General features: G+C 33.3%; 1 protein-coding gene across 1 annotated transcript in view; it reads left to right on the forward strand.

Annotated features, from left to right (window-relative positions):
* The window catches only part of LOC111046701 (probable G-protein coupled receptor Mth-like 1), a 92,030-nt gene that overhangs the window by 64,578 nt on the left and 13,998 nt on the right, over window positions 1–13,454 (forward strand). The window contains 1 exon segment of the mRNA XM_022332315.2: window positions 1,200–1,278. Coding sequence (XP_022188007.2) covers window positions 1,200–1,278 — 79 coding nt within the window.

Genomic DNA, 13,454 nt, shown 5'->3' on the forward strand with positions numbered 1-13,454 from the left:
ATCTTTGACTAGTTTTTACAGTTATAACACTTGTACGCAGTTGTAAAACTGACGAGTCTTTTTTCTCCAAGCTCATGTTCACTTGTCACTATTCAATTGTTAACTCCGTTGAAATTAATTGAGATTCTAAAAATTTAAATTTCCTGGAGTATACTGTTGGGAACTGGAATAGAAATTAAAGATCTGGATCTAAAAATAATATAAATATATAATCTTATAATTAAAATACTATGAAGTATTCATCTCTCGTTCATTCAACTGATTTCCTACTGAGGATTAAAGTATCTCTATAATAAAGTATTCTTTTTGTAGAGTAGTCTTGTAGTTTAAATCTCATCACATGAGTTTTACTCATCATTGAACTGATCCTCAACTCAGGATTCGATGGGTATTTAATAAAAAAAATATTTTTATACAGGGATTGTTAAAGTATAATTTAGTGAGGAGCGAACCCCCCTTATCGAGGTCAGCAGTTTGTATAGAAATTGTAGAGAAAACACAGTAGGTTTAAGAAATTTCATAGAATCGATATAGAGAACAAATGATACTGATGAGAAATGATAACTGCTAACTTTAATATTATATCTATTGTTCCAGATCTAGTGAATGATAATTTTGACTGATTATTTGAATGTAGGAGTGAAACAGTTTGGAAAAATTCCTTGTTTCTCTTCAACAATAACTAGATTATTGAAGATTAATATTTATTTAATTTATGTTGTTTTCCATGACCAAACACTATAACTCTGTTGACCAATAACTCTGTTGAAGATGAGACTTTGTAATTTTGAAACAAAGTGTCTGAGGGCCAAGCCTTACGAAGCGTTTTTTCAGATGAGTCGGTAGGGCAGGAAGCTCTCTGATCATTATCAGCTGATTCCCAAACCAATCAACCAATTGTTGGAGAGCTTCCTGGTCTTCCGATTCGTTTGAAAACGCCTGAAAAACGCTTCGTCTAGCTTGGCCCTTAGAGACTTATCATACAGAGCCACAGCTGTGGCCGCAAATAGCGATTTTCGGATAAATCACACAGATTTGATATTTCTGATCTGATTGATGTGATTAACAGAGTTTATAACTTCAACAGTCGTGAATATTCATTCACTTGAGGTTTTTGCTAGTACTGACGTAAACTATATACTGATTGCTTCATTATTAATTACTTTTTATTTGTCTAATTAATGTTTCTTTTTCTGCAGGCATCGCCATGCACTTCATATTCCTGGCTGCGTTTTTCTGGTTGAACACAATGTGCTTCAATATCTGGTGGACTTTCAGGTCAGTGAACCTTATTGCTGTTGAGAACTCTGCTTCCTTTTCATCCTTTTCCTTCTTATTTTCTCCCAATTTTCCACCTCATTCTTATCCTTACCTCTTCTTCATCATCATCCTCCTCCTCCTCTTCCTCCCCCAGTACTCCTCCTCATGTCTCTCATTATTTTCTTGATATTGTAATTGCATGCTCTAACATGGCGAGACCACATCAATTTTCCAATGCTGGTGGAGTTTATGCTATCCGGTTGCTCGTTTACTGTTCCATCGTTCTCTCTCTTATTTGTTGGTCAAGTAAATCACAATTTTTGCCGTAGTTTTTCTCATGAAACAGCTACTCCCAATTAAAATAGTACTGTAGAAACAAGATGTAGTACATCTCAAGGGATCGCTCAAAAAATTTACTTTTACGTATTACGAGGTCTATTGAATTCGAGTCTACTTTATCGAGGTTTCACTGTATACGGACGTATCAAGCAATAATGGAATATTGAGTTGAGTAGAGTTATAGAGTTAATAGTAATAGTATATATTATCCTTGCGTATTAAGGAGGCTGCAGAGAAAATGTACTATAACGGGATGTATTATATCGAGGTTCCACTGTAATTATGAAGGAAACTGGTATACTAGAATAAACTTTAAATTGTTGAGAATTATGTAGGGTATCTATTCTTTATTTAGATAGTTATCTTATGAACATAGTATCATAGAGAAACGATAGCGTAAGTAGATATCCCATGGTATAGGGCGTCTATGTCGCAACTTTTACTGTTATCCCAAGCCGATAGTTCACGTAGTTCTTTCCCATGCAGCTGTGTGACGCTGGTAGTCTCTCAAATTGTACCGTTCATACACTATCATCCCAACAAAACAGTAAAAATTGACAATAATCGACAGTAATAGGCTTGAGATAACAGTAAAAGTTGCGACATAAATTCCCTGTACCATGGGATATCTACTCAAGCTATTGATTGTTTCTCTATGATAGTATTGTATAGTACTCACTGTTACATTCATTTAATTGATATTCCATTCTTTGTAGGCTCTTTTATATCGATACATTCATTACAAAAGATTTCTTCAATTGTAAGTGAGCAAGATTAATTTATTGCTTAGGTAAGTTGAAGTAAATTGTATTTATAGGTGGTATCTCAGTTTTTATAAAGTCATCCTTTCTCTAGAGAACTTGGTAGTACCCAAATTCTATTTGGAATATATTGTCATTCCACTTGGATGTGGAATAATTGTAGTGGATTAGAACAAAACGTCTCATGTTCAGATCACCAATTTTACCATAATCACCACCAATCATTGTTAGAAGAATTTGCCTAGGAGAACAAAAACTTCTAAATTCATTCAGATTTGTACATCACAAAGAATCAATCCGTTATTATAAGAGGAAAGGAGTATCATAAAAATACTTTCAAGATTGAAGTAGATGAAAAAAGGAACAGTTATCTCCTCATATCAAAGTTTCTGACATACTGACAGCTGAGTTGACTTGACTCCTGCAAAATCTCACAATTTGCAAATACGAACATCGAAACTTATCATCCATTATGAGAGAATCCATTTACGAATCGCTCCATCAACTTCCATAACGTGGCTTCTAATCGTTTTGATGCGTGGTTATCTTCTTCCTAAAATCTTAATTGGTATGTTCTTAAGAGTAGTAGTCGTCATAAATCTTCTCTATTTGGTATATGTTCATTTTTTGTACTTTTCTGCCACTTACGTCCATCAATAATGATATAGTGTGACTCATCCAAACTGTCAGCATTGTTTGAATGGGAAGTATTGATGTTGGTTATGAGGATTACTGACAGTTTGAAGTGGATTTCTCTATAGCTCCCAATCTGCAACTGGTAATTTTTATGTTGATCTTGTCAGATGAATTTGAACAGTGTGCAAAAAAATGAATGGAGCTGGTCTGCTATTTTTTAATTGGGCGGTTGAGAAATTGATATCTTCGAGTGCTTTTTTCATGTCAGTGCGCTCTTGACTGTTGAGTTTAGCTAATGTACATGTTCCATTAATTTGCACCATTAGTAGAGCACAGTTCATCTCATGGTATCTGTTTTGAGTCGAGTGGATGAGCCACTTGCAAAACGGTGTTGGCAAATAGTGGCTCAATATTGTGCAAAGATGGTAGCATCCCATTGTATCTAGTTTTCAGTGGCGAAGATAATTTTCAGGTTGAAATGGGCTATTGCCATGGTTGTTTCAATTTAAATTATCGGCTTCACTTATTTCAAATGAGAAAAATGTTATGGAAATCTAACGATACAAAAAATATATAATAATAACAACTGAAAATTTGATGAATTTGTAGTAGTGACAACATGATGTAGTATGTGTATAATATTCATTATGACTCCAAATTCTGAAAGTTCATTTAATATTTCGAAAGTTTTTAACTCATTAGTTCAGTGGAGTGTTCGAATCAGTTTCCTATATTAACATTCTGAATTCGAAATTTGTTGTAATTAATTTAGGACCAACCATTTCTGTGTTTGAAAGTGTTGACAAATCATAACCTATTGGACTAATTTTCAATCAATTTGGGAATGGGATTGTAAGGGCTATACGCCTATTTTTCCATTCCCAATCATTTATGATTATGTATTCTGTCTTTGTTGAATAAATGGATAAATAAATGTTGTAATATGTGTAAAATTCAGTAAACATGTTACAAGCAGTAAAATTCAGTACTATCATGGCAGTTACAAGCAGTAGTATAATACAAGCTGGACACAGAGAGTTGGCAGTTACAAGCAGTAGTATAATACAAGCTGGACACAGAGAGTGTAGAATATAACAATCTTTAGGCTACTCTCTGGTACTTCCTTCATAATATTCTGTGGCTAACTGGCTAGCTTTTTCTTCTCATTTTCTGTAAAATGAGAAAGATTAGATGATGAATTGAGATTAAATTACTCACTTTTTTGCTACTTCTTATTTTGTGGTTCAATATCTCAAGTTACCAAAAGTTCCAAGATCTCCTTTCAAACCACTTTTAATTTTTTTCTGAAAATATTTTCTTTCCTGGAGAAAAGTTTTTGACAGTCAACGACCCCCATCTGTTGAGGGGGCAACGTTGAGAGATATTTTGTTTACATACCTTCGTCACCTTGAATTGTTTCATGCCTTCGACTACTTTTCTCACCTCTAGTATCCCAATTTCATTCATTTTTTAACAGTTTTCATCACTTTAACTACATCCACCATGGAATCGTTTCAATTTAAAACACTCTTGTTAGTCAAGTATGTCACCATTCTCATTGCAATTAAATTAAAACCCTGACATGCATATCACAATTCATAAGGATTAAATAATTAATAAATTGGTCATGAACAACAAAGTCCTATATTGTTTATACTATAAATTATTTCCATTAAATCCACTCTCACTTTTTTTTGTATTTTCAAAACCAATAAATCCATATTTCTCCACCCTTACTTTCAAATTCACTTGTTAAGGTTTCTTATTTCAAGTTTTTTGGCTCTGATTCCCCTATCTCCTTGCTACAAATATATATCATTATTGTTAATATATATATTATTGTTACAAAATAATATACTTCTCGCAACACAATATGAACCTCTTATCGAATCTATATTTTTGTTGAATTTTTCTACAACCTACTTGAAAGTACATCTAGACTCTCACTCCCCTTCTCGATTCTCGGGTGTAATAGGTCTGCTCCCCCAAGGGTATTTCCCTCAAGAGATGAATATTCACTAAAATATTTATAAACCTGAATAAGTTGATTCACCCAAGGGATAAATATTGTCTGAAATATTTTTAATCCTGAATAGGCTAACTCCCCTACGAGATGAATATTTTCTGGAATACTTATGAACCTGAATAGGCTAATTCCCCTAAGAGATAAATATTTTCTGGAATACTTCTGAACCTGAATAGGTTGATTTCCCCACGTGATAAATATTTTCTGTTTAGTCGAGACGTTATCTTTTTTCGAAGTATTCAGAACTGTCAGACTGTTTGACGCCATATATTTTTAAATGAATTGTAATCTCCCGGCAATACTTATCGTTTTTCATTAATTGAAATAGGAGTCAATGGTTATCAAAAGCGCTTATTCAGTTGAACTTTTGTCTGTGAAAACATGCAATTTCCGTTCGCAATTAATCATAACTTTCAGTCATGCGATTAATTTCAATGCACGTAATTGATTTAAATTAATTATGCTGAGTGGAACAATTATAATCAAATTAATTTTATCAGAAAATTCTGGACGTTATCTGACGGGATTTCCGGTTTTGAGTCTATTGAATATCTTGAATAATGAAACATTTTATGGAAGATACTGTCAAGTTATAACTTTCAGAGAGTATAGAATTCAATTTGTATAGAATAGAATGTTATATTCTATGCTCTCTTTATGCTTTATGATAAATTTATTTCAAACACCACAGCTTGATTTTTTTTGGAAAAACAGTTCTAACCGGAGAGTGTGGAAGGTAGAAGTATGGAAGTATAGAAGTATAGAAGTACAGAAGTATAGAAGTTACCAATACCATCCCTCTTTATAAGTATATACACAAAATACAGCATACATACAGCATACAGCTACATTACAGTAGTTTTCTCTGGTATAATCCTTGGGAATTGATATTGGCCGTACATTTATAAGAGCGAAGCAGTGATGCTTCCATTGGGCTCTAGCTAGAAGGATAAGGCACGCGAAACGAGCCTGCCGGCTAGTAACAAAAATCAATGGTTTTCTTCACCTATCACATTTTCCCGTACTGACCTTGAGAGTTGAGATTCAACCTTCAGGTTTCATTGCACTCATGCTCCAAATACTTTGATAATAAGGGACTTTTGACAATTTCTTAGTCTTTTTATTTAATACTTTGATAACCTCACAAATATGAAAATCTTCCTTATTGGTCAATGACACAGTATTGTTTGAAAGTGGATATTTTCTCGGAATGAAGTCTGCAGTATTACAAGGCAAAAACTGAATACAGTATCCATAATATTTGTTGTCATTCGTATCACATTACCCTACTTTTCTGTAAAAATGATGAAAAATCCTGTTTTTCCATTAAAACAGGAAATAATATTGTTGCGGCGTAGGCATCCCAAGAAAAACAACAAACGATATTGCAATGTAATCGTCCATTGTTATCGGTTCATTTTTAATATAATAGTTTTTTATTCGCTTGAGAAATAAATGGAATCACCCACCCATTGTTATCTATGGTTCAATCAACAGCTCAGGATTCATTCCATGTTGACAATGATTTACAGTATTATTGTATTATATGGGCATCTGATCAAGAAAATGAGAACATTGTGAACAGGTGTTCAAACATAAATTCGATGAATTTGCATCCTGTAGGAAGGATGAAGAAATGTGTTATTTATTTGTATTTGTAACGTAAATCGTCATCGAAATTTTAATAGTTGGCATTTTCATAGTTCTCATAAAAATTTTGGAAATACTTGGGCGTGTCCAGTCACGGCCAATGACATTAGAGCTCAACCTCTATTGGTCGACAGCTAATGGCCAATCATAGGGCTTCACCCACACTATTATAATCGTATGCTGCTTCCAGTTCACAAAAGATTGATAGTGTGGTGACAACCGAAGAAGCTAGTATATCAATTGAAACTAGTTGACCGAGCGAAGTGAAGTCTAAGATTAAAGTCGACGGTTTGGCATTTCTCTTAATATTTAAATGTTTATATGTTGTGCATTTACGGCGAAACGCGGTAATAGATATTTTCATGAAATTTGACAGGTATGTTCCTTTTTTAATTGCGCGTCGACGTATATACAAGGTTTTTGGAAATTTTGCATTTCAATGATAATATAAAAGGAAAAAGGAGCCTCCTTCATACGCCAATATTAGAGTAAAATCATACTATAGAATTATTCATCATAAATCAGCTGACAAGTGATTACACAGATGTGTGGAGAAGCCAGTCTATTGCTGTATTTCCATAAGGCCCCTGTTTCATAAAAACTTATAAGTCCTGTAATACAGGAACAGCTGATTTTTTCGGCTATATTGAGCATGTAATTGAAATGGTGATTCTCCTGTATTACGTGACATAAGTTTTATGAAACAGGCCCAAGGTCTATAGTTTGAATCAGGTACTTGTGGATGAGAATACTGCGTGAGGTCTACTGTTCACAGAACTACTAGTATATTAATTAGTAGTCTATTGATACTACTAGTAGTATACTAGTATTGAAACTAGTATATCAATTGTTTGAATAAATTGTTGGCTTTGACAATACCATTTCGTTTTCACTCAATATTTTTAATTTAAGAAACGTTTGCTATGATTTCAACATCCTGGTAGAAAAATTCAGTTCAGCAATACTAAGCAGAAAGTTGTTGAGTGTAAAGTACTTCCTCGCCAACTAGCAAGGTCATAAAGCTCCAGCAGGAATGAGGCCGTTAAATTGAAGCTAAATACAATAACTCCTCGCTCTCTGTCTTTCTCTCCTGCCTCTTTGTACCTCTCTCCTTTCTCTCTCATGACCACCCTTTCTATCACTCGACCTTTCACCTAGTATGATTTACTCTCGCTAACTTCCAACAATAAAACACTTTCTCTCGATTAAAATAAACGTGTGCTACTCAACTTATACCCTGTTCTGACTGAACTACATACAAATATATACAGATATATGGTATGAAGTTCAACTAATGACCGTGTCGAAACACATGAAGAGACTGTAAAATTTTACAACTTGTCCAATTATTATTGTTTACTTGCAGTTAGACTTTCAACTAATAGTAATAAAATTGTTGAAAAAATAAATGAGCCATGATTCTCTCCATAGCTCTACAGTATCGGGTTTCTGTTAATTAATGGGGTACATGATTTGGATGGGAGAATCTTTAGACCAGATTGGGAAGGGCTGTAAATGAGAAGCTCATTTATCTCCTGAATTTGCTCACTAATGATCTGTAAGGGAACGCATTTAGCTATAAATCCAAGAGCCCATAAATCCATATTTTAGTGTGCATTTCTTCCATGTTGATTATATTGGCTTTATTAACGATGCTCATTTATTAATTTAATGCTGTCTAGTAGTTGTTGTATATTATAATAGCATTTAGTTGACTTATTTGCTGGTGCTTTTTCAGTGCGATGTTTATCATTATTACTGTAATATCATTTTCAAGTCTTCTTCATAGTATTAAATGGTAATATTATTAGAAATCTTAGTATTAGATGCTCATTAGAAATCCAATGAAGTTGAAAAGGTAACTATTATTATTGTTAACTATCAAGTAACCCGTGCTCCGCAAGGGTCTAATTAAAAACTTGACGTACTGAATCATGACGAATTCAAAATAGGCCCACAACCATCCTTGGAAAATTGAGAATCGATATGCAAAATTTCAAGTTAATCAGTTCAGACGTGATGATGCGTCATTTGTGAATTTCCTATACCGTACGTGTATGAGCCAATTCTTTCCATTATTATAAATATCGGGGCATCGAGCTTCGCTCGTAATTTATTTATAAATTAATGATAAACAGAACACAATTCTCCAAAATTATTGGGGAAGGACTAACAGGCACAGCCCAAAACTGTTTCTTCCCCGAATTTTGATTTATACACTATAAAAAATAGTCCAGAAAGTAGGTTATGTTCCATACACTTGAATTCAGGTTCAATTTTCAATCCAAACATTTGAAAACAAAAAAGTTCCAATTTGGATTATTTACAAACCAAATTGAATAACAAAAAAACACTCTCTAATTACTTAAAATTGTCAAATAATAATCAACTTTTAAAATTATGATATACTCTAGTCTAGAATGCTTATCATGTCATGTCAACTAATCAGATTATTTTGATCAAGTCGATTAAAATTTCTAGATAATATTTCTCGCTGATTGATTACACAGCTGGAAATAATTATGTTTCTCTCCCACACACGCATCTTCTGTTTCGACAGATGACGAAATTATCATCTGTTTTCCAAGGATGAATAGTTATAATCCTTTTCATGTCCTTCAGCGAGTTTTCCCTGGGATGAGACCTAGTGCAATCGAATTTTTATATCTTAAACCTACTATGTTCCAAATTTCGTAAAAATCGTTAGAACCGTTTTCGAGATCCGTTGGACATAAATAACAATAAATAACCAAATATAAAAATATAAACAGGTTTTGCTGAACAGAAATTGCTCGCTTAATATAATAGGATATAGATTAGCAGTGGAAGATATATTATTTTTATCTCCTGGACTTGAAGGTATAGTTTCAATATAAACAGAATAAAAATCCAAACAATGTGTTGAACAAGGAGAATTGCCTTTTATATTGATTCACAATAAACTTTCAAGAATCTATAATGTTTTAAATAGGATGCATTGGAGAGAAAAATAAAATCAAAATGTAGAGAACAAAAAATGTAGTTGAATGTAACAGGGTCTAGTGAATACAAACAAGTCCATAAATCTTCAGGAGTTCAGGACAGTATTGCTTTCCGCTATAATCTTTTCAAAATTCCTCGTTGAACAATGGTTATTGTTCTAAAACTGACACAAATACACGTAACAAATCCCAAGTTTCAATGCAGAATTGTTTACTTGTTTACGAATTCTTCTCGAATCTGTTTTCGAGTTTCCAAGAAACTGGAGATACCTGTGTCCAAGTTTTCAAGGTCGCTCAGAATTATTCGGAGGGACTGCTGAAATCTATTCATTGGAAGTCTTCTGAAGGACTCTTTCATGGTTGATGGTACTGTATACAACGAAAGAAACAACGGAATGCACCATGCTCCTTTTGTGCAAATAATACTATATACTGTAGTGTCTACCTCGACCCTCGATCCTTCGTTATTTCTATTGAATGTTCCAGTAGACATGTCAAAACAGGAAGATATCCTTTGTAAAATACTTTTTCAAAGTTCCAGGTTTTCCCCAAGAATATGAATACCTCTGAACCTTGAATGGATGCTTCTTACCTGTTGATGGAATGAAATGTTTTTGTTCTCTTCTAGGTGTTTTCGTGCAGGAGACATGTTTCCAATGTGTATTCCAGTAATTTATTGTGATTTACGGTTTCATTGATGTACAGCTCTTGGGGTTCTTTTGAACGACGGATTTCCGATCTTTTGTAGAAATTTAAATTTTCATTTTTAGTCTAATGTCTTGAACTTCTCTATATTCTCCAAGATGTCCACGTCTTACACTCTGTATCAGTCTTCTATTTAGTTTGAGAAACTGTAAATTGAATGATTTTTTACTTCAAATGAACAATACTTTCTTGACGAATAAATGAATGAATAATGTACCTTCCATGATATTCCATTTGAATATCCTTCAATACAGCAATAAACACCAAAACAGCCTTAACGTTCTAGTAGGTTCCAGATTCCTCAATTTCAATTTAATTCAATTCATTTTGTTCAAAAACATCATACATTTCATAGTATGTAAAAAGAGAAAATTGAACTAGATATCGAGTGCATATTTGATTTATCAATCTCATCGTTTCGATATCTGTGATCTCAACTGCAAATCTCTTATTTTTTGTTGGAAATATGTTTGTCCAAGTTAAGTTGATTTATGTGGAGGGCGCAATAATTGATAGTTGAATATAAATATTTCGTTTATGGAGTATCTCGTTGTACACATGATAGTAATATGCTTGATTGAAACTGAAAGGAATATTTATAAAGAATCTGTCAACTGTCTTTTAAACATTAATATTTCAATTCCTTGTTTATGTAGCTTATTAGAAACATTTTTTTTTCAATAATTGAAAAAATTCTTTAACTTATTCAAGGCATTCAAATACAAATCCAAACACTTTCACTTGATACATGGATATTCAGATTTATGCTAAAAAAAATCTTATTAGGCGATGTTAGGGCTTTCAAATCCTTTCTACCACTCAACCTCGAAAGCTAGTAGAAACCAACACAACAATTTGTAAATTGCTATGAAAAACATCCCAGTCTTCGAAACATCCTTGAATGCATCTGATAATAAAACTTTGAATTTGAATTAACCTCTCCTCAACTTTTCTCACAATGAAAATGCCATTAATTTATTGTCAAACTATAAGCTTGGCGTAATAAAACTCCCACTAATATTGTCGACATATAAACTATTGTAAACTTTGATTAATAAAACTCCTATTAAATGTCACCAAAGGGTTGAGAGGCACATTTATCTAAATCATCTAAGCAATTCATGTCTCTCATTCATGAATGAAGTTTAGCCAGCTGCTATGCAAGCTAGCATTCGTTTTATTGGGGACTTATGCAGGCTTCAGAGGGTAGTCTATGCAGTAGAGGCTCTCATTTACATTTTGTCCAATCGGGAAGCATTGTACATACCATCTCGTTCGAGCAATAAAACCCAAACATCCGACTGCATGCGAGAGTTGAAAGGGACCGATGAAAAAATTAAGAATTGACTGGACAAAAACCAGACAGTCTATTCGAAGAGCTGTTGACGTGTAGAAGGCTGGGCAACTGCTTCACATAAAGTGTATTATGAGATTTCTAGAAGCAACTGCTGTGCAGTGGAACTTCTTTGTCCTGCATAAACAGTGTAAAGAGCTTCAAGATCTTTGATTAGCTACAAAAGGCTGTAAAGTCCCTTTATTATGGATTTTTAAGTTTCATCATAACAAGATTTTTTCCCTTCAATTATTTTGTGAGAGTAATCGTTTAATAAAGTATTTTGTGAGAGTAATAAATACTTTATGGTAAGAATTATCTCCTGCAGGATCACATGGAGGAACTGCGTTCTATTGCTTCTCATCTAATAAATCTATACTATAATAAAGGAAAGAACTGGCTTATACACGTACAGGGTAGGAAAATTATGTTTGACGCATCATCACGTTTGAGCTACTGGACTGATTAACTTCAGAAATTTTTCATATAGATTCTTAATTAACCGAGGATAATAATAGGCCTATTTTCAATTCTTTAAGATTCCACTTGGTCAAGTTTTCAGTTTGTCAAGTTTTTAAATAGACAGACCCTTGCGGAGCACGGGCATCCCGCTGGTTGGTAACAGAAAGTGGCTTGCTTCTTCTATGCATTTGAAGCTTCAGTTAATAACTCAATATACAATTTAACAATTTATACTTAAATCTTGAATTACATGAACCCATGTAGCAATAGACTATTAACATTTTTTGTGTAGTTGAGAAGTTGATATTCATTCACTATTAACATTGATAAAAACTAAAATATATACGTATAACAGTTAACTATTTATATTATTATAACTATCTATTATTATTCCAAACATATTAAGCCTTGAAGTTGAAGTTATATTAGTTTTTTGTGTTCCAATAATTGGGCTCGTGAATGCAAGTAGAAATTTTTCAACTCTGGATAAAAACATTATTAATGCTATTAATGTTGGCAGTTGAAGCACTGCAAACGTTTTAGTTGAATTAGCTTATGCTAGGGGTTGTACAGGTTGAGATGCAAACAGTTGAACAGTGTTTGGATCTTTAATAATATTATTTGTTAAAATGTTTGTAAAATAAAGTATAGTGATACTATTCTGGTAAAATCAAGGTAATTTTCAAAAATGTCATTCTCGTAATGTTAGTAAAATACAGTATAGTGATACTTTTCTGGTAAAATAAAGGTAATTTTCAAAAACTTCATTCTAGTACATAGATGGCACAGAATATGCCAAGAAATTACTCATGAATCTGTAATGATTTTCCATGTTCCCTGAAAAATGAAAGTTTTCACGCTTTCTCACAACTAACAACAGAATTTTGTCCTTGACTCTCGTATGATTTGAATTGAAGGAAATTCCTGCAAACAATGTTATTCAAACTAATAATGCAATGCTCTCACTCTCATCACTTCTTTGTTGCTCAGCAATGCGTCATACTATTTCACTTTCACCACCTTCAGTAGCTGAATCCGGTTCACGTATTATCTATTCCCAGAATGAATAATTTCTCCTCAGAAATTTCACTTGTTTCAATATTATAATCAGCATTCAAGTGATAGAAAATCACGCATGGATCTACTGTAATTCTATTGTATACTAGCAGGTTATCCGTGCTCTTCTTCTTCTTAGGGTGCCTGTCCGTTTCGAACGTTGGCGATCATATTGGCTATGATGACTTTGTTAGCTGCGCGTGCTCTGCAAGGGTGTAATTAAAAACTTCACGATCTAAGATTTA

Source organism: Nilaparvata lugens, chromosome 10, assembly GCF_014356525.2.
Source record: "Nilaparvata lugens isolate BPH chromosome 10, ASM1435652v1, whole genome shotgun sequence".
Classification (NCBI taxonomy): domain Eukaryota; kingdom Metazoa; phylum Arthropoda; class Insecta; order Hemiptera; family Delphacidae; genus Nilaparvata; species Nilaparvata lugens.